Below are 21,831 nucleotides of genomic sequence, written 5' to 3' on the forward strand. Positions count from 1 at the left end.
CCTTCAACGACTATATATATTTATTGATATCAGTGAATTTTCTTTACATTTCAATAATACCAATAGCCCTGTTTTTTTTTTTTTTTTTAATTATTTTGCAATATCTATATACATTTATATTTTATTTATGCGTTTCCCCGCGTTTAACGCGGGTCATAATTTAGTTTTAAAATATAATTTAACCTGTTTTAATATTCAGTGATTAATTATTTACAAATAATAAACTTTTATAACAAATTTTATCAATAATCCAAGTTATTTTGGATAAACATATGAACATCCTTTAACCCATAACTTTAGATAAATTAGATGTACTGCATATAAAATGCCGGTGACACACTTTTCAACTGTCTTCATCTGATCTCTCTTCAACGCTTTCACCATAAACAATGGTCGGCGGTGGAGGCGATGCTCCGCCACCACCTCCAATAAACGGCGGCGAGTTCCTTCTCCACTTGCTAAAAAATCCACCTCAGCATCCCCGTTCGCACTCCCAACCACCACCACCACCACAACCTTCACAAGTACTCCCTCACGATCCGGCCGTCGCCGCGGTTGGTCCGTCGATACCTTTCCCGCCACAATCATTCCCACCTCATGGTACCGATTACCTCTCCCCCTCCCGTTCTCCGCTTTTCCCGCCTCATAATTACTTCAATCAAGGGTTAGGATTCCCCCAAAACCCTAACCCTAATCCCAATCTGAATCCAAATCTTATCAATCCAAACCCCAATTGGCACTTGAATTTCATGCAAAATCACCACCAAGTAAACAACCAGGGCGTGTTTGATGATCTGTCAAAACTTGGACTTATTTACGGCAACAACCAGCAGCAGCAGCAAGATCGACAGAACAAGTTCATTTTTGGTACTTTGCAATCTGATATTCAAAGCTCTAAAGTGTCGAGAAATGGTAATTTGGATTACGATCTTGCTAATATTGAGAAACATTTAATGAAGGAGAGAGAACTGAGTATGGGGAATAGCAGACTGAACGGTTCAGAGGTTGATCTCCATCGCAATGCTGAGTTAATGCAAAATCTCCAAATCAGTTCATTGGAGTTCGGTAATTATGGATCAAAGGGAGCTTCTTCTCAACAGCAAGTGAGGCGTATACCACCACCAGGGTTTTCGAGCAACCCAAGGAGTGTAGGCAAGAGGAATATGGAACAGAGTATGGATAGGGGAAAGGGTAATCACAGAGATGTTATAAGTTCAGGAGAAAGATTGCACACTGGGGAAAGAAGAGGGCTTATTCAACAGTTTGATGACCCAGGTCCTTCAAGAGGAAGTCATCTTCATTCAGTTCCTGCTACTGATGTTGAAGAGTCCTTGATGGCATTACATGCTATGGATGAAAAAAAATCCAGAAACAATGACATTGACTCGAGGGAATTGGATGAGTGTGATGAACATCTCGATAATTTACTACTTGAAGATGGAACAGATGAGAAAAGTGATGCAACAAAGGGTCCTAAACCTCGAGATAAGGTAAATGTTTACTGCTGCATGATCTTTCTTTGTAATTGTACACTGCCAGATAAGTAATTTGTTGGATAATTTGGTATGAGTCTTGATACTTTAATGATGTTTCTTTTATTTCATTCGTATTTACCACACCCGATTTTAGATCTTTAAAAAATACCAAAAACAGAACCTGCAATGGTAATTGAAGCGAATAAAAACTTGGGCGTGTCGCTACAACTGTAAGAGCATCTACAATAGCAGAGGTTTTTTCTAAGCTTTTTTGTGCCACATCATCGCAAACTCAACAATCCAAAAACTTCTACACATATCCACCATAGCAAGGCTTTTCACTAAGCTTATTGTAAACGATTTGATTGAAAAAGGTCTCACAGTTTCACAATTTATGTTGAAAAGAAGTTCTCACAATAGGTCTAAATTTTCTTTTTATAAACCTATATTAACCAGTGGTTGCTCCATTTTCACATAAAGTTCACCTTAATGGTTTTATCCCATAATCTATACATCATAACACAGATTTAGCATATTTCCCATAATGCCCGTTAAAGTCTTGATATTAAAGAATTTAATCAGAAAATTACCATGGATTTAGGGTGCTCTTTTCTTTTTCTATTAAGTCCTATATGGATAAAGTGTCTGAATGAATAATGGTGTCTGTCTGGATAAACTGTTGTATACATAAGGTCTGTTTCTTTTCTAGACTGAATAAGCGGTCTGATTCTGAATCAGACTAAATGACCGTTTTACCCTTACATTCCAAAATTAAATTTCACAATATTCATCAAATTTAACGATGGGCAAATAGCTTCCATTAAGTTTATAATCACTCTTCTTATCTCTAGCTTTATTAGCAACTCTTGTGATATGAATTCAGGATTACAGATCAGATAAAAGGGGACAATGGATACTGAACCAAAGAATGAGGAACTATAGAAGTCGAACAGAATGTAGGGGAGATATACAAAGGCTAAATGCGTCTTTTCTTGCAATTTATGAGTCACTGATTCCACCAGAAGAAGAGAAGGAAAAGCAGAAGCAACTGATGGCATTATTGGATAAACATGTTACAAAAGAATGGCCTGAAGCTCGGTTGTTTCTTTATGGATCATGTGCCAACTCATTTGGGTTTCGTAAAAGTGACATTGATGTTTGTCTTGCAATGGGGGATGCTGATATTGACAAAGCAGAGATTTTGTTGAAGCTTGCTGATATTTTGAAATCAGATAATCTTGAGAATGTTCAGGTAATTCTCTTCAAGGGTAAATTGGTCTTTTTAGGCTCTGTTTGTTTGTTACAGTGGACAGGATCGAACATGTTGGACTGCATGAAAAGGTTGGACAGGGAAACACTGTTGATTTGTTTGCGCAAAAGACAAAAATGCCCTCTTCATCCTCATCATTGAAAATGAAAATAGCCCTAGAAAGTTTTGTTGTCTTGTGCTATTAACAAAGGAGAGAAAAGATTGATTTGCATGTGAAATATTATAGAGTAAAATTACTTTTTCGTCCCTGTGATATAGTGGTTTCTGTTGGATTTGTCCACAAAGGAATCTTTTTGCTTTTTTGATCTCTGTGGTGTGATTTTTTCACCTTTTTGGTCCTGAGACTCATGCTATCTATTTTCAGCTGTTAAAACCATGTAAATTTACCATTTTACCCTTTTACCCTATTAATTATGAGAGTAAATTACAGAAATTGTCCCTGTAGTTTGGTGTTATTTCTGGATTTGGTCCGGTTTTTCTTCTTTTCTAGCATTCATCGTCCTGAAAAGTATTGTTGCGACACTTTCAGTCCCTCGGGTGTTGAAATCATTCAAAAGACAGTTTTGTCCCTATCTTCTTGTTCATCTTCAAGAAACCATAGATTCAAAACAAATTCAATCAATCGTATTATCTTTAAACATGAATCCTAAAATTAAGCAAAACAAAATCAATTGTCAATTCTCAAATGACCATTTTACCCCTATTTCTGCAGGCATTGACTCGAGCCAGGGTTCCCATAGTGAAGCTTATGGATCCTACTACTGGAATCTCTTGTGATATTTGTGTAAACAACTTGCTTGCTGTTATAAATACAAAGCTTCTACGTGATTACTCAAAGATAGATGTAAGATTGAGACAATTGGCCTTCATTATCAAACATTGGGCAAAGTCTAGGGGTGTTAATCAAACTTATCAAGGAACCCTATCTAGCTATGCGTGAGTTAACCTCATTTTTCCTCATATTTATACACATATCATGTCCTTTTCTTTTATAATCTGAATTTTTTTTACTTACTTTTCAGGTATGTTTTGATGTGCATTCATTTCTTACAGATGCGTACGCCTTCCATCCTTCCATGTCTACAGGTCTTTTTTTTTTTTTTTTTTTTTTCTTTCTTATGATGATATAAATTAGGGCTAAATGCAAGATCGCTGAACATGTTATTTCTTTAGAAGACCAAAATTGGCTTTATTAATATATATATATATTTTAATCAGGAAATGGAGACGACTTATAAAATAAATGTGGACAATGTGGAATGTTGTTATTTTGATAAAGTGGAGAAACTTGAAGGTTTTGGGTCCCGCAATGGTGAAAGTATTGCTCAATTGGTTTGGGCTTTTTTCAATTACTGGGCTCATTCTCATGATTATGCAAATGATGTTATATCTATTCGGACCGGAAGCCTAGTAAGGTCAGTTTCGTAATTTCTTCTTCTTATCCTATTTTTAATTAACATATATCACATTTATTTTTATTATTTTATATATACAAAGTTTCCAACAGTACTATCAAAAGAAAAACTTTATTACTTCTCTAGTTCTCATCAATCAACAGGTTGTACTGCTTTTGACTTGTGTCAATGGGACTAAAATTGCATTTTTGTCATATTCAAAACTCTAGCAAAAAGACATAAATGCCCTTTTCATCCTCTATCATCGAAATTAACCCTAGAAACATTTTCTACTCCCATCTTGTCAAGTCCTTATGCAGGGCAAGGCATGCATTAGACAGGAACTTGATTCTTAATCTCTAGTCTATGGAAAAAAGACGTAAATGCCCTTTTCATCCTCTTCATGAAAGAAAACTTTTCTAGTCCCATCTAGCCAAGGCCTTGTGCAGGACAAGACAAAGCAGACAAAAAATGACAATTTTGTGTCCCATGAACTCACTCTTACACTCTCTAGTCAGTGGAAAAAGACGTAAATGCCCTTTTTATCGTTAGAAAGATTGATTGATATTGAAAAAAAAAACAGCAAAAGAGCAAAAGACTGGACAAGGAGGATTGGGAATGACAGGCATTTGATATGCATAGAAGATCCATTTGAGGTAACACATGATTTGGGTCGGGTCGTGGACAAACGAAGCATCCGTGTTTTGAGAGAGGAATTTGAACGTGCTGCTGAAATCATGCAATATGATCCAAATCCTTGTGTGAAGCTATTCGAGCCTTATATTCCCACTTGATTCCTTCTCCCCTTTTTTGTGAAACTTAGTTGCTAGTAACATGTAAATTCCTTGCCCTAGATGGTGATTTTATGGACTTGTTAGGGTTTGTGTAGCTATGGATTTCATCTTTCGTAAAAAAGTGTTTTTTTTTCTTGTCTAAATATTTACGTAATTAATTTTATTATTGTATAATTATTATTGTGTTTGGTGTTGCATTGAATGAGGCAATAATTGCAAATTTTTTGTCCGCCCCAAAAAGATATAAAATCTAAAATTTTGTTGAATATCTTGGTTAGATTTGTTTTTATGTTTTTTTCATGTATATCTTAAAAATACAAAACCGGAATAACCTACTTTTATTTGATTAATATGACGTAATAAAAATAATCAGCATGTATATGTGGTTTAAATTGAAAATCACATAAAAAAATAAATGACCATTGTTTTTACACTTTATGTTGTGGTTTATTATTTTTTCCTAGAAAACTAGGCTATAACCTGTGTTCCACACGGTTAAATTAAAATAATCTAGATAAAAACAAAAACATTGCCATTAATCATAAATTTGCAAATTCTTGTGGTGATATTTTATAGCAACATACTTCCATTCACATGTGTAGAATACCATCTTACTTTGGTAGTTGGAGCTTCTATTGTGCTATCTATTTTGATTCATTTCTAAGTCCTAGGTACTTGATATATTTGTTTCCATCATCACTAACAGTTGTAATATCTACTATGTCACTAATATCTACTATGTCACTAAACAGCAGTCACTTATCCAACTATTGTCACTAATATCTACTATGAAATACATATTTCTAACGTCAAAAAGAGAATGAGTACTAACCTGCATGCGTGAATGGTCCTTATTTAAATATATTTACATAAATGGTCCCTATGTGAAAATAATTAGTCACATAGAGGTCTTAATTAAAGTAAAGCATAAATGGAAATAAAAATAAAAGTATGATGCAATATTAGACACAAAAATGAAAGTACATTGCTATTTTCTGTAAATTAACTTTTGGTGGTGATAATGTCATAATGAAGCTTACGTTGAGTTATGAAATTAACTATCTAACTATCTTCTAAAAATTAATTGTTTTTTTTTTGTAATATAGCATCTACTTTCGAGTTCTAAAAAATGGTTTGCATGAATGATTGAATGGTCCGTATTTAAATAAATTAACATAAATGGTCCTGTACAAAAGTAATGCATAAATGGAAAAACAAAAATAAAAGTATGATGTTATATTAGACATAAAAATGAAAGTACAATGTCATTTATTGAAAATTAGCTTTTGATGATGATCTACCAAGTTCTTAGATGAAAATACATAAAGGAACCATATTTTTTTAATTACTTCATATTATCCAAACATTAGTTTATATGATCCTCAATGAAATGCAAAAACTTAGTTTTTTTTTTATCTAAATAACTGAATAATAAAAGCAATAATTACATACAGGAAACAAAGTTTTCCAAAACTCAACATTAGTATTAGTTGGGAGCTTAAACCATCTTAGTAGCCCAAGAAACTAACTTAATCAAGGATCCAACATGAAAAGAAAGAGTTGATGTTGCATAGAAATGGAAAACATTCAAGACCTTCTTATTATAAATATTAATCACCACATTGCAAGACCACCAAGCTGCAAAATACTATTCAATTTTAATCTTCTGATCAACCTCAAATTGAGCCATTTAGTCCACCTTGATGTCCAATGGTTGCTAATGGGCAGCCTCATACGTTGCACACAAATTTATGGTTAGATTTTCTAACAGACACTGAGATTTAATTACACACCTAGTTTTTATTAATAGGTATTTTATCTGTCCTTATTTTATTATTATTAAAATACATACAACCAGCTTATTCAGTTATATTTACTTTTTATTAATATACATCTTGGCTGCAACTTATGTTCTTACTAACATATGTTTTTTTTAAGATCGATAGAACAGGAAAAGGAAAATAAAAGCTAACAGTTACCTATTAAACTCACTTTTTTCTTGCAACTATCAAACTATTGAAAAGAAAGTAAAAGTACCAACCAACTTAGCAAAAGAATTGCTTACGTTATATTTTTATTTCTTTTGTACTCAAGTTTAAGGAAAACATAACAACAACAACAACAACAACAACAACAACAACAATAATAATAATAATAATAATAATAATAATAATAATAATAATTGTTTGCCAACTCTTTCATTTGAGATGCACAGGAAACATCTATTTTTTCTTCACATATACAAACCAAAAACATTGAATTAATCTAAACTTCCGATGGTATCAAAGAAACATTCTGTTATTGATTGATAATCACCTAAGGTGAGAAACAAGAAGTTTAAATACTGAAATCAGGAAACAACAAACTAGGCCTAAACAATAGGAAAAGATAAATACATCCCAATCAACAATTATTTATTAATATATAATAATATCTAATACTCCCCCTCAAGATGGAGCATGCAAGTTGACAATGCCCATCTTGCCAAGTAGAAACTAGAGTTGATTGGCACCAAGAGCTTTGGTGAGCAAATCAGCCACCTGCAGTTTGCTATCGATCTTCAACAAGGCAATCTCACGAGAAGTAACTCGTTCACGAACGAAAAAACAATCCATTTCAACATGTTTTGTACGCTCGTGGAAAACTGGATTGCTTGCAATATGGCGAGCTGCCTGGTTATCACAGAAAAGACTCGTGGGTTTATCAACTACGACTTGTAGATCCTTGAGAAGCCACCTCACCCATAGAATTTCACTAACCGTCGACGCCATTGCTCGATACTCAGCTTCAGCTGAGGAACGAGATACCACAGATTGATTTTTGGTTTTCCAGGAAATGGGGGCACCACCAAGTAAGAGTAAGTATCCTGTACGTGAACGTCTTGTGTATGGACAGCCAAGCCAATCAGAATCACAGAAGACTGTCAAAACAGGTTCACCTTCGTGAGGTAAAAGAATCCCATGGCCTGCGGTTCCCTTCAAATATCGGAGTACCCGTGTAACTCCATGCATGTGACTTTCGCGAGGATCGGATACAAACTGACTCAATAAGTTAACGACATATGTAACATCCGGTCGGGTGGCTTGGAGATATAGGAGACGACCAATGAGTCTGCGATATTGGCTAGCGTCGACTGAAGCTTCTTCCTCTCGGTGATCAAGCTTTAGGTTTTGTTCTATAGGAAAAGCACTGGGTTTGCAACCCAACAGACCACTGTCCTTGAGGATGTCGAGAATGTATTTCCGTTGGCTCAAAACTAGGCCATCTGAAGTTTTTGCAACTTCAATACCAAGGAAATATTTTAATTGCCCAAGATCTTTAATACTAAAATCTTTGTCAAGTTGCCCTTTGATCTTTTGGATTTGATCGATGTTATCACCAACTATAATCACATCATCGACATAAATCAGGATGGCTGTGAAAATTCCATCTTGATTTTGCAAAAAAAGCAAATGATCGGCTTTGGACTGGCGAAATTTTATGCTGAGGAGAAACTTGGACAGCTTGTGGTACCAGTTACGAGAGGCTTGCTTTAAGCCATAAAGAGATTTTTGTAGACGGTAGACTCGAGAATCATTTGCTTTGGAAAAACCTTGGGGAATCTTCATGTACACCTCTTCATCTAGATCTCCATGCAAGAAAGCATTGTTGACATCAAGCTGTTGTATAAACCAGTTCTTCTTAGCAGCAACCGTTAACAGAGTACGCATGGTGACTAATTTGGCAACTGGAGCAAAAGTGTCATGATAATCAACGCCTTCCATCTGTGTAAAACCTTTTGCAACGAGTCGGGCTTTAAACCGTTCCGCCTCTCCGGTTGGCTTGTACTTGATCTTGTACACCCATTTTGAATCGATAGCTCGCTTTCCTTTAGGAAGGTCAGTAAGAGTCCACGTCCTATTGTTCTCGAGTGCACGGATTTCTTGCTGCATGGCTTGCCTCCAACGTTCATCCTGTGAAGCTTGTTTAAAAGTTTTTGGCTCATTATTTAAAGTAATGGCCGTCAGATAAGCTTTATGATTCTTAGAAAAACTATCATAAGAAACAAAATTAGAAATTGGGTGTACCGTTGAGGTAGCTTGATTGGAGTTGAGTTGCTGGTGATTGATTGAAGGGGGCAGCTTTACATAATAATCTTGGAGTCGTTGAGGCTGAGATTTGGTTCTGACACTTCTTGAACCGTTATGATTCTCTGTCTCATCAGCGATTTCAACCTGTGATTGTGGGCCGTTGTTATCGAGTTGGGCTTCCTCATGTTGATTTTCGTCTTGAAGGTCAACAGGACCAGAACTATCTTGATCGTCCTGGGCCGGATCTGTGGTAGGAGGCTGTTCAAGGAGCTGATCATGATGATGGCTCTCATGACAAACATCATCATAATATTTAGTTGGTTCGTCACCCGTGTTGTAGTGTTCAGCCTTGTTGTTTTTGAGAGGAAGGATGTTTTCACAAAATATTACGTCCCTGCTAACGACCATTTTCTTATCTTCAATATCATACACTTTGTATCCTTTAGTTCCTTGAGGATATCCTAAGAAAATCCCGGGTTTTCCTCTTTTCTCGAATTTGTCTCCATTTGTGTTGTGGTTTTTATAATACACGAGACAACCAAACACTTTCATATGGTCGTATTGAGGTTTTTGATTCCAAATGACTTCATAAGGAGTCTTGTTCTTAATAACTTTAGAAGGGAGGCGGTTTATGATGTAGGCAGCTGTGAGAATATATTCTCCCCAAAATCTTTTGGGAAGATTGGCTTCAAATCATATGGCTCGAGCTGTCTCAAGCAAGTGTCTATGTTTTCTTTCAACAACACCGTTTTGCTGCGGTGTGTGAGGACATGTTGTTTCTAATAAAATCCCATTTTCTTTATAAAATTGCAACATAAGATTAGAAGTGAACTCTCCACCGTTATCACACCTAATTCTTTTTATATTCTTCCCAAATTGGACTTGTATCATTTTATGAAAATCAATGAGACAATTGCTAGTATCACTCTTATGTTTGATAACAAAGACCCACACAACCCTACTAAAATCATCAACTATAGTAAGAAAGTAATTAGCTTTCGTGTAGGATGGTATGCGATATCCACGCCATATGTCACAATGAATTAAATCAAAGACTTCTTTTGTTTTAATAAAACTAATTGGAAAAGGTGTTCGAGTAAGTTTAGCTTTAGCACACGAATCACAAACTTCATTACTAAGAACAACGGAATTATCTTTAACTAACTCAATTCTAGATAGCTTTTCATTGGAGGTGTGACCCAGTCTTTTATGCCAAGTGTCTGCAACAATTACCATGGCTTTCCTTTCTTTGATCATCCCCATTCGATACAATCCACCATCACATCTCCCCGCACCAATCAAGCTCCTCGTTTGTAACCCCTGCATCACAAAAAAATCAGGAAAGAATGTTACAGCACATTGAAGATCTTTGCTAATGCGACTGACAGAAAGTAGGTTGCATTTGACATTGGGGACACACAAGACACCGTTAACTTTTGCTCCCCCTGGGAGAGTACAATCTCCCTTCCCGTTAACGGGAATAGACTCCCCATTGGGTATAACTACCGGAGACTCAAAAAAGGTTCTTTTCTTGTTTTCCAATAAATCTGGCAAACAAGTTATGTGTTCGGTACAACCTGAATCAATGATCCAGTAACCTTTATATGTTTCTTTACCTGCCATGTTAGCAACGCGTCCTTTTACCTCATCGTTGCTTGTACCAGAAAAATGTTTCACGAACATCTGATATTGTTCGTTGGTGAGTTCCGGTATTGGGCTAGGACAAGGTTCCGCACATGCAGCCGTCTTGGGTTTTCCTTTCTCTTTTCTCCCATGCCACCATTCTGGGTATCCAACCAATTTAAAACACCCTTCCTTCTTGTGACCATTCCTCCCACAGAAAGTGCAAGTTTCATTTTACTTCGTCTCTCTGTTATCTTTGGCATTATTTTGATAGTTCCTTTCTTTATTTAAGCTTCCCTCTCTTCTTTGAAATGCCTTGAAGGCAGCGGATTCGGGCTGATTTCTTTTTTCAGTGGAAATCATCCTTTGTCTTTCATCTTCTGCAACCAAGTGATAGGCTGCACTTAAGTTGGGAATGAGTTTGGTGGCTAAAATTTGGGTTTTGATCACATTGAAGTCGGAGTCCAACCCCATAAGAAACTGATATAATCGCTCTTTCTCTTGAAACTCATTCAGTTGTTTCCCAATATCACATGAACATCCTTCACACGAGCATCTGGGAAAAGGCTGCACAGAAGTAGCTTCGTCCCAAAGTGACCGGAGATTAGTGAAGTAGGTAGACACATAGGACCCATCCTGTCGAACAACCGCTATTTTCTGCTTCAGTTCGTATGCCCTAGGTGAGCTTTCTTTTCCGAATCTTTCACGTAAATCTGACCACATCTCGGACGCAGTACTCGCATATTTTACGTTGTTGCGTATGTTCTTCTCCATGGCTGTAGCGAGCCAGCCCTTCAACATCGCATCACAGCGCATCCAGGGCATGTAGTCTGCAGATCCCTTTTCAGGTTTCTTAATCGTCCCATCGATAAACTCGAATTTGTTCTTGGCAAAGAGAAAGTTCTCCATCTCTTGTGACCAATCGACATAATTGTTATCTGTGAGCACCTCATTCACATGTAGTTGCTTAGGCAAATCAGGAGGATGAAGATAGAAAGGGGAACTATGATCTATTCTCGTTCCTGAATTCTCCCCTGAACTCGTCTTGTCTTTTGGTCCGCTGCTTCCTGTCATTCTTCAAGATTGAGATTTTGAAACCTGCTCTGATACCATCTAAAATTCCGATGGTATCAAAGAAACATTCTGTTATTGATTGATAATCACCTAAGGTGAGAAACAAGAAGTTTAAATACTGAAATCAGAAAACAACGAACTAGGCCTAAACAATAGGAAAAGATAAATACATCCCAATCAACAATTATCCATCAATATATAATAATATCTAATAATATCTAATAATTAACATCTATGTGCTAGTATTTATGTGTGCAGCATCCAAAAAAATAAAACAGAAACAACATAAAAAAACTACCAAAAAATTACAGAAACTATTGTTTTGAATTGCAGAAAAACGCAACAATAAAATTTGTGAAGTGCGGTAAATTAGCATAATCTATAACCACAAAAAATTGGAAAGTGCACGAAAAAAGAAATATAAATTAGAATAATTAAAAAAAAAAAGTTGTCATCACCGCTTCCACCTATGGATGGAACAAACCGAAACCCAAATGCATCTTTCAAGAAATGGCATTTGGTGGAATCTTTGTCACCTGTGCAAAACAACTCAAAGTTCAACATAGATATGGGTCATGTAAGATTAAAAAAATGTTTGATTGGGGCATTTTGGGTAATTTGACATCAATTCCTTTTTAAAATGAAGTAAAATTTACTCAATTATGAGAAGCAAAAGTCACAGTTATAACGTTCCTATGAATGATAAACAAAGTTGTAACTATAAAGAAGTAAATTTCATGTGTCAAGTCGGATCCTATCAGGTGTAAAGCTATTAAAATGAATATTAAAGTGACCTTTTATGGAGGTGAATCAATGTGAGGTAGTAGAGGTGATGTATGTTTTTTCAATATACACAATAGAATTGCCCTAGATAATTTAGGAGAACCTTCTCTGCCAAACTCATTTGTGACTTAATCTACAAAAACAGAAACCAAAGGGTGCAATCAGTTCATACTGCCACAAATGAGTTTGGCAGAGATTGACTGATATTGAAAAAAAAAAAAACAGCAAAAGAGCAAAAGACTGGACAAGGAGGATTGGGAATGACAGGCATTTGATATGCATAGAAGATCCGTTTGAGGTAACACATGATTTGGGTCGGGTCGTGGATAAACGAAGCATCCGTGTTTTGAGAGAGAAATTTGAACGTGCTGCTGAAATCATGCAATATGATCCAAATCCTTGTGTGAAGCTATTCGAGCCTTATATTCCCACTTGAATTCCTTCTCCCCTTTTTTTTTGTGAAACTTAGTTGCTAGTAACATGTAAATTCCTTGCCCTAGATGGTGATTTTACAGACTTGTTAGGGTTTGTGTAGCTATGGATTTCATCTTTTGTAAAAAAGTGTTTTTTCTTGTCTAAATATTTACGTAATTAATTTTATTATTGTATAATTATTATTGTGTTTGGTGTTGCATTGAATGAGGCAATAATTGCAAATTTTTTGTCCCCCTAAAAAGATATAAAATCTGAAATTTTGTTGAATATATTGGTTAGATTTGTTTGTTTGTTTGTTAGTTTTTTTTTTCATGTATAAAATCCGAAAAATACAAAACCGGAATACCTACTTTTATTTTATTAATGACGTAATAAAAATAATCAACACGTATATGTGGTTTAAATTGAAAATCACATGGAAAAATAAATGAGCATTGTTTTTACACTTTATGTTATGTGTTATATTATTATTTTTTTAGAAAATTACTAGTTTTTTCTGTTAGTGGGGAAGAAACCTAAATTTTAAAAAAGACGAGAAAGAAAAAACCTAACAATTTGTTTTCTACGAAGTCAAAAAACTGATATTTTAGTAAAAAAGATTACTTGAATCGAATTATGCTCATCCCTACCAAAAGAGTAGACCTGACAAATCGTATATTCGTGTTATGAAAACGTGTCAGCCATGAATTTGACACGATACGATTACACGATGAGAAATAAGCTTTATCTCAATTTTCAAGATGTATTCGTGTCGTCTCTCTCACAGATTCGTGTATTCGTGTCTAGAATTGCCAGGTCTACAAAAGAGGGTATATGAACTTCTCTTGATCTCTTATCTGTATAAAAGATATATGTATAAAAGACATGAATACTTATGTTTATCATTCTACAAAGAGAAAATGTACAAAATAATGCTATTATCAATAAAGAACTATAAGTATATGCTATTACGTGTAAAGGAATATGAATACATAGTAATTATGGATTACATGCCGTATCGATAAAATAAATATAACTACATTTGTTTTACAACTAAAGAAATGTAAAATATAACTACATTTGTTTTACAACTAAAGAAATGTAAACACACTGCTATTACAAGTAAAAACTAAGATACCATACTTACTTTCCTACCGATTTGCCATTTTCTTTATGATTAAAAAACCCACAAACCGACAAAAAAATGCATAAATTTTTGAAAAACAATGGTAACATATTCACATAGAACACATTTACAATTCGAAACTATCATCTTCTTGACTACATCTATTCATAAAAAAAGAAAAGAAAAGTTTGCATACACTAATACAAGGGGGAGTTATCACATGAACAACTTTGATAACAAAGAATATAATGAAATGATTTGCAAGAATAAACATCAAACCAATAGCAATCAAACTCATCATCATCATCATTGACCCAACTTGCAACCCCGAATGTAGGGATGATCAAACTTTATGTACTTGATCCAATAGGATCGGTACCTTGTCATTGCCAACTCCAGCCATGGTTTCATGTTCCCGTTGTAGTGGATCACAGCCGCTTTATCAATGTCGTTTTTGTCTATGCTTGGATTGTAGCCTAGCCCAAGTACATGCCATGATTTGTCAAGTGGTTGGGTTAGCCCATAAAATGTCATTAATCCAGGTGGCAATGTTCCAAGCTTCCATAGGACCCGATCTTCATTCTAATACCAAGAAACAAAAATAAAAAACATTAGAACAAGTAACCGAAAAACACAAGTGAATGGAAAAGATTTAGGGGTTTAGAGAAATTGAGTAGTAGACTTATTTTCCTATAAACTTGGGTTTTTATGGGGTCGTTTAGCATTTAGGGCAACTTAATACTCTAATTTATGCTAAGGGTTGAGTTTACACACATTGAGACAACTAGATTTAACGTTCAGTTTAGAGTTTATGGTTTAGGGCAATCTAAGGAGACATTTGGTTTGTAAAATATTTTTGGAAGAAATGGAATCTTTCAAACGAAATGGAATTAGAAGGAATCATAATCTATCACGGGTCTGGTTGGCAGGAAATAGAATGGAATTCACTAATATAAATTCAAATTACTTTTTAATTTTTATTTATTTCACATATTTTTTGTTTATTGTAATATATAAAATTGAATTTTTTTTTTGTTTATCTTAGTATAGATAGATATAGATAGATATAAGAGAGGGTTACACTACAAATGATGTTACACATGTTGAGACACCGACACCAAACGTTTTAATGTACACTATTGGTCCGTTTTTGTTAATATTAACCAAATAAAAACAAACAAGCTTACCATATTTTGCCACCTGTGATAAATCCCCGTTATATCCTTCTTCTTCCACACATCAAGATCAAACACATTCATCCCATACGCCCACCCACACGCATTCGGATCAAAATTCCTTGCGATATTTGGATTTGAAAAATTCAAATACTTATCAAACCGATGAAAACTCTCCCCACACGTCTCAACCGCTCCATTCACATTCCCTTTCAAATCCACCCTCCACAATCCCGTCAAATCCTTTTGCACCACAATATCATCATCAAGAAAAAGGATTTTGTTCAATTTAGGGTAAACTTGCGGGAGATAGAACCGAAGATGATTCAACATGGACAGGTATTTAGGGTTTCGGTATTTTAAATTTGATGAGCCTGCGGAAAGTGTGGTTTGGTGATCGGATTTGAAGTAGTATTCTTTCATTGCGGAGGATTCTAATTGGCGAAGAACGGGGCAATAAGACGAATTTAACCATTTGAATTCGTCCACATTTTCTACATGGATTGTGGATTTACCCGGTGGGTTTAATAGGAACCACATGTTCATTGCTCCAAAATTTAGTTTATCGGAGACAAGATGGAATACATGTTTCTCGGGTTCCTATAAAAAAAAATAATATCATTAGTTTATGATATAGTTGCGAATAACCGATACCGATATACGAGGGAAAAATTGTAAAAAGTTAGGAATTAAACGTTAACTACTTAATAAAAAAGACAATTCAAGCATGCCATGATGACCTTTTTATTAGGTATGTCAAATTTGCAGGAAATACCAACAATTTTTTTTTTCTTTTTATAAATAGGGTAAATCTCATAAAAGACCTTGTATTTTCGGTTTTTTTCTCGATTAAACCTCAACTTTATTTTTTTCCCTAAAAAAAACCTTGCATTTTTTCAATTTTTTCGATCTGGCCCTTTTAGTCCTTTTTTCCAAAAAAAACTTTTAAAATGTGAGGGTTTTTTTTTTATTTCGAAAAAACTAAAATAGTTGAGGGTTTTTCCAGAAACAGCTAGAAGGTTGAGGGTTTTTTTTTGGAAAAAAAGACAAAGTTGAGGGTTTTTTCGGAAAATGAAAATACGTTTTTTTTCAGGAAAAAAACAAAGTTGAGGTTTAATCAGAAAAAAAAAACACAAAATATAAGTTCTTTTATTTTATGAGACTAACCCTTCCTTCTAAGTTCTAAATATAGGCAATATATTACATTTTTTTACTCATAACAACAATGTATTTACATTTCTTTAAACATAATAACAACACACTCGCAATATGCCAATATCTTACCTCTAATAGCAACATACTTATATTTTCTCACTCACTAATAATAGCAATATGAATATAAAACTTGTTAAACTCTCATAAGTTTCACATTATATATTGTTTAAGAAATGCAAGTACGTTGCTATTTTGGGGAAGAAAAAAAAACATATAATAAGAGTATACATACCTTGGCATTGATGATAGTGGAGTTGACAACAACGGATGCAGCCAAAACATTATCAGAAAAGAGAGCATAATGATAAAGATTTGGATTTTCAAGATTCTCACTTCTTGGGAACTTTCTTTTTTCAGGTGGAAGAAGGTAATAATCAATGGTTAATCGCATCGATAAGCAATGAATTCCATTTGGGATTGTTTTTGCTGCTAATTGGCTTAAAAAAGTGCTTTGTTTCTTCAAGCTACGAACTTGTTCATCTGCTGATTGAAGCATTGCTCTTAGCTTCCCAGTTACTAATTTGCAATCATAAACTTCATTTTTTGCTTTTGATAGTAGTTGCCCCATAATTTTTATTCTCTCTGGTACACTACAAATATTTATATAAAAAAAAAAAATCAGTTACATAAATAGCAATCCAATATATATATTGAGTTGTTGAATTTGAAATCCGTGAAAGCATGAAGAAGATATTTATTGAATTTCATGATATATATCATAGAAAAAAACATTTTGAAAAGTTATATATAATAACACAACTAACTTGAGTGCAATTTGAATCAGAATGACCTTAAATAGTTATTTAAAGGGAAAAATACAGGAAAGCACTTGTACTTTTGTTGGCCATTTAATAAAAAGTATTTTTTCGGTTGCGAGTTTTGATATAAAGAAAAAAATACAGAAATGTGCAAACACACTTTCCTACTTTTAATGATTTAGCCACCGAATTATTACTTTTTTTTACTGATTTCTGAACTATTACTATAAGAATCATAATAAAAATTGATAGTTCAGTGGCTAAAACGACAAAATGGTGAAAGTACATTCTGATTTTCTGTTTTTCCAAAACTGAAAAAAGTGTTTTTTTTTTCTAAAGGAAAAATTACAGAAAACCATTTTTCGGGCAATTTTGCAGTATAACCACTTTTACTTTATTTTTTCCATTTAAACAATAAAAGCTTCAGACCTTTTTTTTTTTTCCAAATTAACCATTTTGAACGGATATAACAGATCAAATGGTTAATTTTCTGAAATTTTTAGGGTGCGTTTGGCTGTGTGGAAAAATACCTTGTTTTCCAGAATTTTTTTTGAAGAGAAATGAAAATTCTGAAAACGCATTTTTTTTAAATATTTTTTCTAAAATTTTTCCAAGAAAAGAGACTTTTCCAATTTTCTAAATTACAAGTAACAGTTAGGTGGCCAAATCAATAAAATGATCAAAAGTATGTTATGTTTTTCTGTATTTTTACCAATAATCAAGTAACACACTTATATATGTTAACCAAAAACATCACACGATTCGGTTCAGGTATAAAAACAAAAAGACCAAACCGTCCCTAAAATTTCAGTTCCTTTAAAAACAAGAAACTAATAGAAAATTTTCCAGTTATTCATGAAACTTTTTAATTGAAAATGAAAATTTTGAAAACGCGTTTTGTTGATTCAGTTTTGAAAATTTTTCCAAGAAAACAAAAACTTTCTGTTTTCCAAATTGTATGTAAATTAGAAAAGTGATTTTTACAAATTTCCAAAGTTTTCCAAATTTCTAAAATGGAAAATGAAAACTCCACCAGTTTCAACCAAACGGATTTTCAAGAATTTTCATCGAAAAACTGAAAATAAAAACTCAACTCTATTTTCTGAAAACATTTTCTAGAAAAAACGAACACATGTTTTGGTTTTTGTTTTTTTCTTGATTTGCAACGGACGGGTAAATTCAAAATTCAAAAGACGGGTCAACCCAAAACTTTGACCGGGACCCACTAACTAACCTTCGATTAAGATCAGCATCTGCAGCAGCATCCCCTAAAGCCCGATGACTTTCTTTAATCTGATTTTGTAATTCACGTGCCAATTTTGTGTTGTTTTTCATCATTGCAATGCTTTTATAAACCCTAGCCATAATAATTTGATCCCTAACCAATCGCACAGTTGTATCCGTATTATCATTATCATTTTCTTTTCTCCAAATACTGTACTTCCCAAGAACAGCTGAGTCAACCGATTTTGACCTCTCGATTGCTGCATTTTCAAGCTTTATGATGATGTCATCATCTTTTTTTACTAAATCGGCTGCTCGGGTTTCTCGTCTTTTTTCTCTTAGTTGCTGCACAAAAAGGGTAAAACCGTCATTTACCCCACGGAAGATGAACATGGTAAGCTGCTGTTTCTTTTTGACTTGGTAGATACACAACGTCGTAATGAGGACAAGAGTTAATTCGGTATGATTTCTAGACGAAAGGGTAAAATCGTCATTTACCCAAGGAAGATAAAATGGTAAGCTGTTGTTTCTTTTTGACTTAATGGGAACATTATTTGGGGTATGTCCATTTATTTTTCAATTATGTTTTGCATGGATAAATGGATAGTGTTCAATGGATAAACAAAGATTGTTTCTCTTTTTTTTTTTGGATTAAATGAACTTTATGAATACGAGTAAGTGACCATTTTACCCTTTTCAGATAAAGATACAATTTTCCTTGAAATCCATTGAATGGATAAAGTCACCTTCCTTGCAATTTAACCTATTAAGACTTTTTGTATGTATTAAGCCAAAAAGAAACACTCCTATATATATGTCCCCATTAAGTGAAAAAGAAAAAAAAAAACATCTCAATCTAGTAAGTTATATATGGGTGTTTTTTTTACTTGATGCAGAAAATTCGACTTAATAAAGAAATTGAGGGAAATGATGCTTTTCCCAACTAGTCTTTTGACATTTTTTTTTACAAATTTGCCTTTTTCATTTTTTTCCTTCCATTTCCCCAATTGTGACATCATTTTCTCAAATATTTTTTAAACATCATTTATCCTGACAGCACTTAATTGGAAAAAAGAAACAAGCCCTTTTGATCCTCAAGAAAAAAAAGAGCATATATGTGTGTATGTATGTTCATAGGAAATTCAAATTACAATATTACCCTTCTTGCTAGCTTTGCAGGCGTATCAACAGATTGAGGATGACTATCTGTATTAAACACAAAATCAAACATAATTAAGATTCACACATTAGCAACATCTTAATAAAAATCATAAAAGAAACATTGTTACCATCAAAAAGTTTTTCCTCTTTCCCTGTTGGGGTTCGTTTTTTATTTGTTTCCACAATCTGATAAACACAATGCATCATTAAACTTTTTTTTTTGTTTATTTCCACAATCAAAACATCGATAAATAATAAAGTCACAGAAAAATTTCTATACTAACCTCAGTAGGACCCACGTCTTCTTGTCCAGAAAATTTCCAAGAAGCTGACAAGTTGTTCTTTCGAAAAGAATCAAAGCTCAAAGGTCCTAAATCATCAGTGTTTGCCTTGATGACTTCAATAACCTAAATATATAAGAAATAAAAAATCAAGAAAATTTGATGGATAAACGTTTTATAAACTTTTTAGTAGCATACCTTTTTTGAAAAAAGAGATTGGACATGCGTTAAAGCCAGTCTTGCTCTCCAATCTACATTCTGCACAATGATTTTAGACTTGCATAAGTGTAAAGAGCTGAATGCAAGAACTAGCAATGTACTTTCATTTATGTGTTTTATTACAACATTGTACTTTTAAATTCTTTTCTCATTAAGGCATTGTACTCTTTTTCATATTTAGAGAGCGTGCTTTGAAAAATCTACCCTTTATAGATCTTTCAAAGTATAATGTTGTAATAGGATGAAATGAAAGTAGGATGCTACAGTGAACAGATAAATGAAAGTGCATGGCTAATTCTTGCATTTTATAATATTGTAAATGACAAAGAAGTGTACCTGTTTGCTAATATCTTGATCTGCATAAGAATAATAAAAAAATGAATTATAGAAGTATTAGGAATTTGTTCAAAGTCGACTAAAAAAATGCTAAATTCACTAAAACCTTAAAACAAAAGAAGCATTTCTAAGGTCAAATTTGCAACACAGACTAGCAAATTATTTTAATTTTCTAACCAAATGAAACGATTAAGGCTTCGATTCACAATAACCAGTTTAAATCCACATTAAACACCCCTGGAAACTAACTCATTTAATAAGTATCAACCAAACAAGACTAAATTCACATAAACCCTAAACCTAAAGAACACCTTTCAAAGAAACTGGCATTTTGCAAAATAGAAACTAGCGAAATGGATAAAATTACTAACCAATTGAAGCAGCAGAATAAACCCTACGCCCAACGAAGAACCCCACAGGAGCAAGAACTAAAAACAATACAAGAACCACAATTGACATCCAAGATCCACCTCCGCCATTGTTCCTGCGGATACCCATATTCGAATTCCCCCTCTTAATCGCCATTTTCGCCCCTAATTACATAAATTTCAGATTAAAGCCAAAAACAAAAGGCAAATTCACCACTGTTGCTCTTAAATCCATGCATACAGTCGAAGATAATGTAATCCAAAGAAGTTACCGGGCATGGAGGTAAATCAAGTTGATGGGTATTGCTGCTCAGACTAAAAACCTAATCTTTGTCTCATTACATTGAGAAACTGCGAACATAGAAGTTGCAGTGAAGTGCGATTTGGAAGCAACACTAGATGTTCTCAAGAATCAATGCTTTAATGGGAAATTGTGGTTTGTGGGTTTTCTGGGTAGGTAGGAATAGAGATCTGCAATGGCGGATTTGGGTTTTATGAATCTAATGAGTTTAATTGAATTGAAACTTTTAGATTGATTTTCTCGATTCGGATGTGTTCTTATTTTCTTGTTTTTTTCTGTTTCTATATAACACGATGTCGTTTGAACCGTAGCATGACCGACACTCGTTGAGTAAAGTGTACTCTATAAGACTTTGGATTATTCTCATCTAGGTCCTTACGGTTTGCAGAATTTACAAGTTGGTCCACAACAAATAGAGATGGCAAATAGCGATCCAACCCAACCCAAAATTAACGGGTTTGGTTAAGATTTTTAAATTGTTTCACTTAAACTGGTCAAACCCGTCTAACTATATATATATATATATATATATATATATATATATATATATATATATATATATATATATATAAAAAATATTATGCTTAACTGTATTATTATAACCTTATAAAATTATTAAATTATATTAGACTTAGTTTCTTTGGAGACTATGGAGTCATTTCATACAATACTGTAACATCTAGTTTTGAGGTACATAATTTCAAGGTTTTCTTTAAGCTTTTGGATGTTGTCACGACGTGAGCAATGCCTCTCACGTCGTGAGCCAAAGT

General features: G+C 33.9%; 3 protein-coding genes across 3 annotated transcripts; 1 reads left to right on the forward strand and 2 right to left on the reverse strand.

Moving 5' to 3' along the window:
• Positions 1 to 328: 328 nt before the first annotated feature.
• On the forward strand, positions 329 to 5,116 carry LOC145167800 (Nucleotidyltransferase family protein). The gene is made up of 6 exons (XM_079087047.1): positions 329 to 1,490; positions 2,359 to 2,727; positions 3,458 to 3,681; positions 3,768 to 3,831; positions 3,964 to 4,160; positions 4,723 to 5,116. The coding sequence occupies exons 1-6, from the start codon at positions 390 to 392 to the stop codon at positions 4,931 to 4,933; spliced, it is 2,166 nt and encodes a 721-aa protein (XP_078943173.1). The 5' UTR covers positions 329 to 389; the 3' UTR covers positions 4,934 to 5,116.
• Positions 5,117 to 10,046: 4,930 nt separating this feature from the next.
• Positions 10,047 to 11,781, reverse strand: LOC145163204 (uncharacterized). Its single transcript, XM_079082061.1, has 2 exons — positions 10,620 to 11,781; positions 10,047 to 10,323 (listed from the first exon to the last, which is right to left on the reverse strand). Exon 1 carries the CDS (start codon positions 11,698 to 11,700, stop codon positions 10,861 to 10,863), a length of 840 nt encoding a protein of 279 aa, XP_078938187.1. The 5' UTR covers positions 11,701 to 11,781; the 3' UTR covers positions 10,047 to 10,323; positions 10,620 to 10,860.
• Positions 11,782 to 14,149: 2,368 nt separating this feature from the next.
• LOC145167801 (polygalacturonate 4-alpha-galacturonosyltransferase-like) lies at positions 14,150 to 21,343 on the reverse strand. The gene is made up of 11 exons (XM_079087048.1): positions 21,033 to 21,343; positions 20,764 to 20,925; positions 20,393 to 20,412; positions 20,036 to 20,095; positions 19,841 to 19,963; positions 19,685 to 19,742; positions 19,555 to 19,601; positions 18,406 to 18,740; positions 16,646 to 17,003; positions 15,211 to 15,798; positions 14,150 to 14,605 (listed from the first exon to the last, which is right to left on the reverse strand). Exons 1-11 carry the CDS (start codon positions 21,037 to 21,039, stop codon positions 14,330 to 14,332), a joined length of 2,034 nt encoding a protein of 677 aa, XP_078943174.1. The 5' UTR covers positions 21,040 to 21,343; the 3' UTR covers positions 14,150 to 14,329.
• Between the last annotated feature and the right edge of the window lie 488 nt (positions 21,344 to 21,831).

This window comes from Lactuca virosa, chromosome 3, assembly GCF_052849685.1.
Source record: "Lactuca virosa cultivar CGN04683 chromosome 3, Lactuca_virosa_CGN04683_v6, whole genome shotgun sequence".
Lineage (NCBI taxonomy): Eukaryota > Viridiplantae > Streptophyta > Magnoliopsida > Asterales > Asteraceae > Lactuca > Lactuca virosa.

Bases quoted from the DNA above. Each gene is read 5' to 3' on its own strand.
- LOC145163204 (XM_079082061.1), bottom strand. From the start codon at position 11,700: ATGACAGGAAGCAGCGGACCAAAAGACAAGACGAGTTCAGGGGAGAAT.
- LOC145167800 (XM_079087047.1), top strand. From the start codon at position 390: ATGGTCGGCGGTGGAGGCGATGCTCCGCCACCACCTCCAATAAACGGC. The intron at 3,682-3,767 runs GTGAGTTAACCT...CTTACTTTTCAG, and splicing joins GGAACCCTATCTAGCTATGC to GTATGTTTTGATGTGCATTC. The intron at 3,832-3,963 runs GTCTTTTTTTTT...TATTTTAATCAG, and splicing joins CCATCCTTCCATGTCTACAG to GAAATGGAGACGACTTATAA.
- LOC145167801 (XM_079087048.1), bottom strand. The intron at 18,741-19,554 runs GTAATATTGTAA...CTTTTTGTGCAG, and splicing joins CTGCAAAGCTAGCAAGAAGG to CAACTAAGAGAAAAAAGACG. The intron at 17,004-18,405 runs GTTAGTTAGTGG...AAATATTTGTAG, and splicing joins GATGCTGATCTTAATCGAAG to TGTACCAGAGAGAATAAAAA.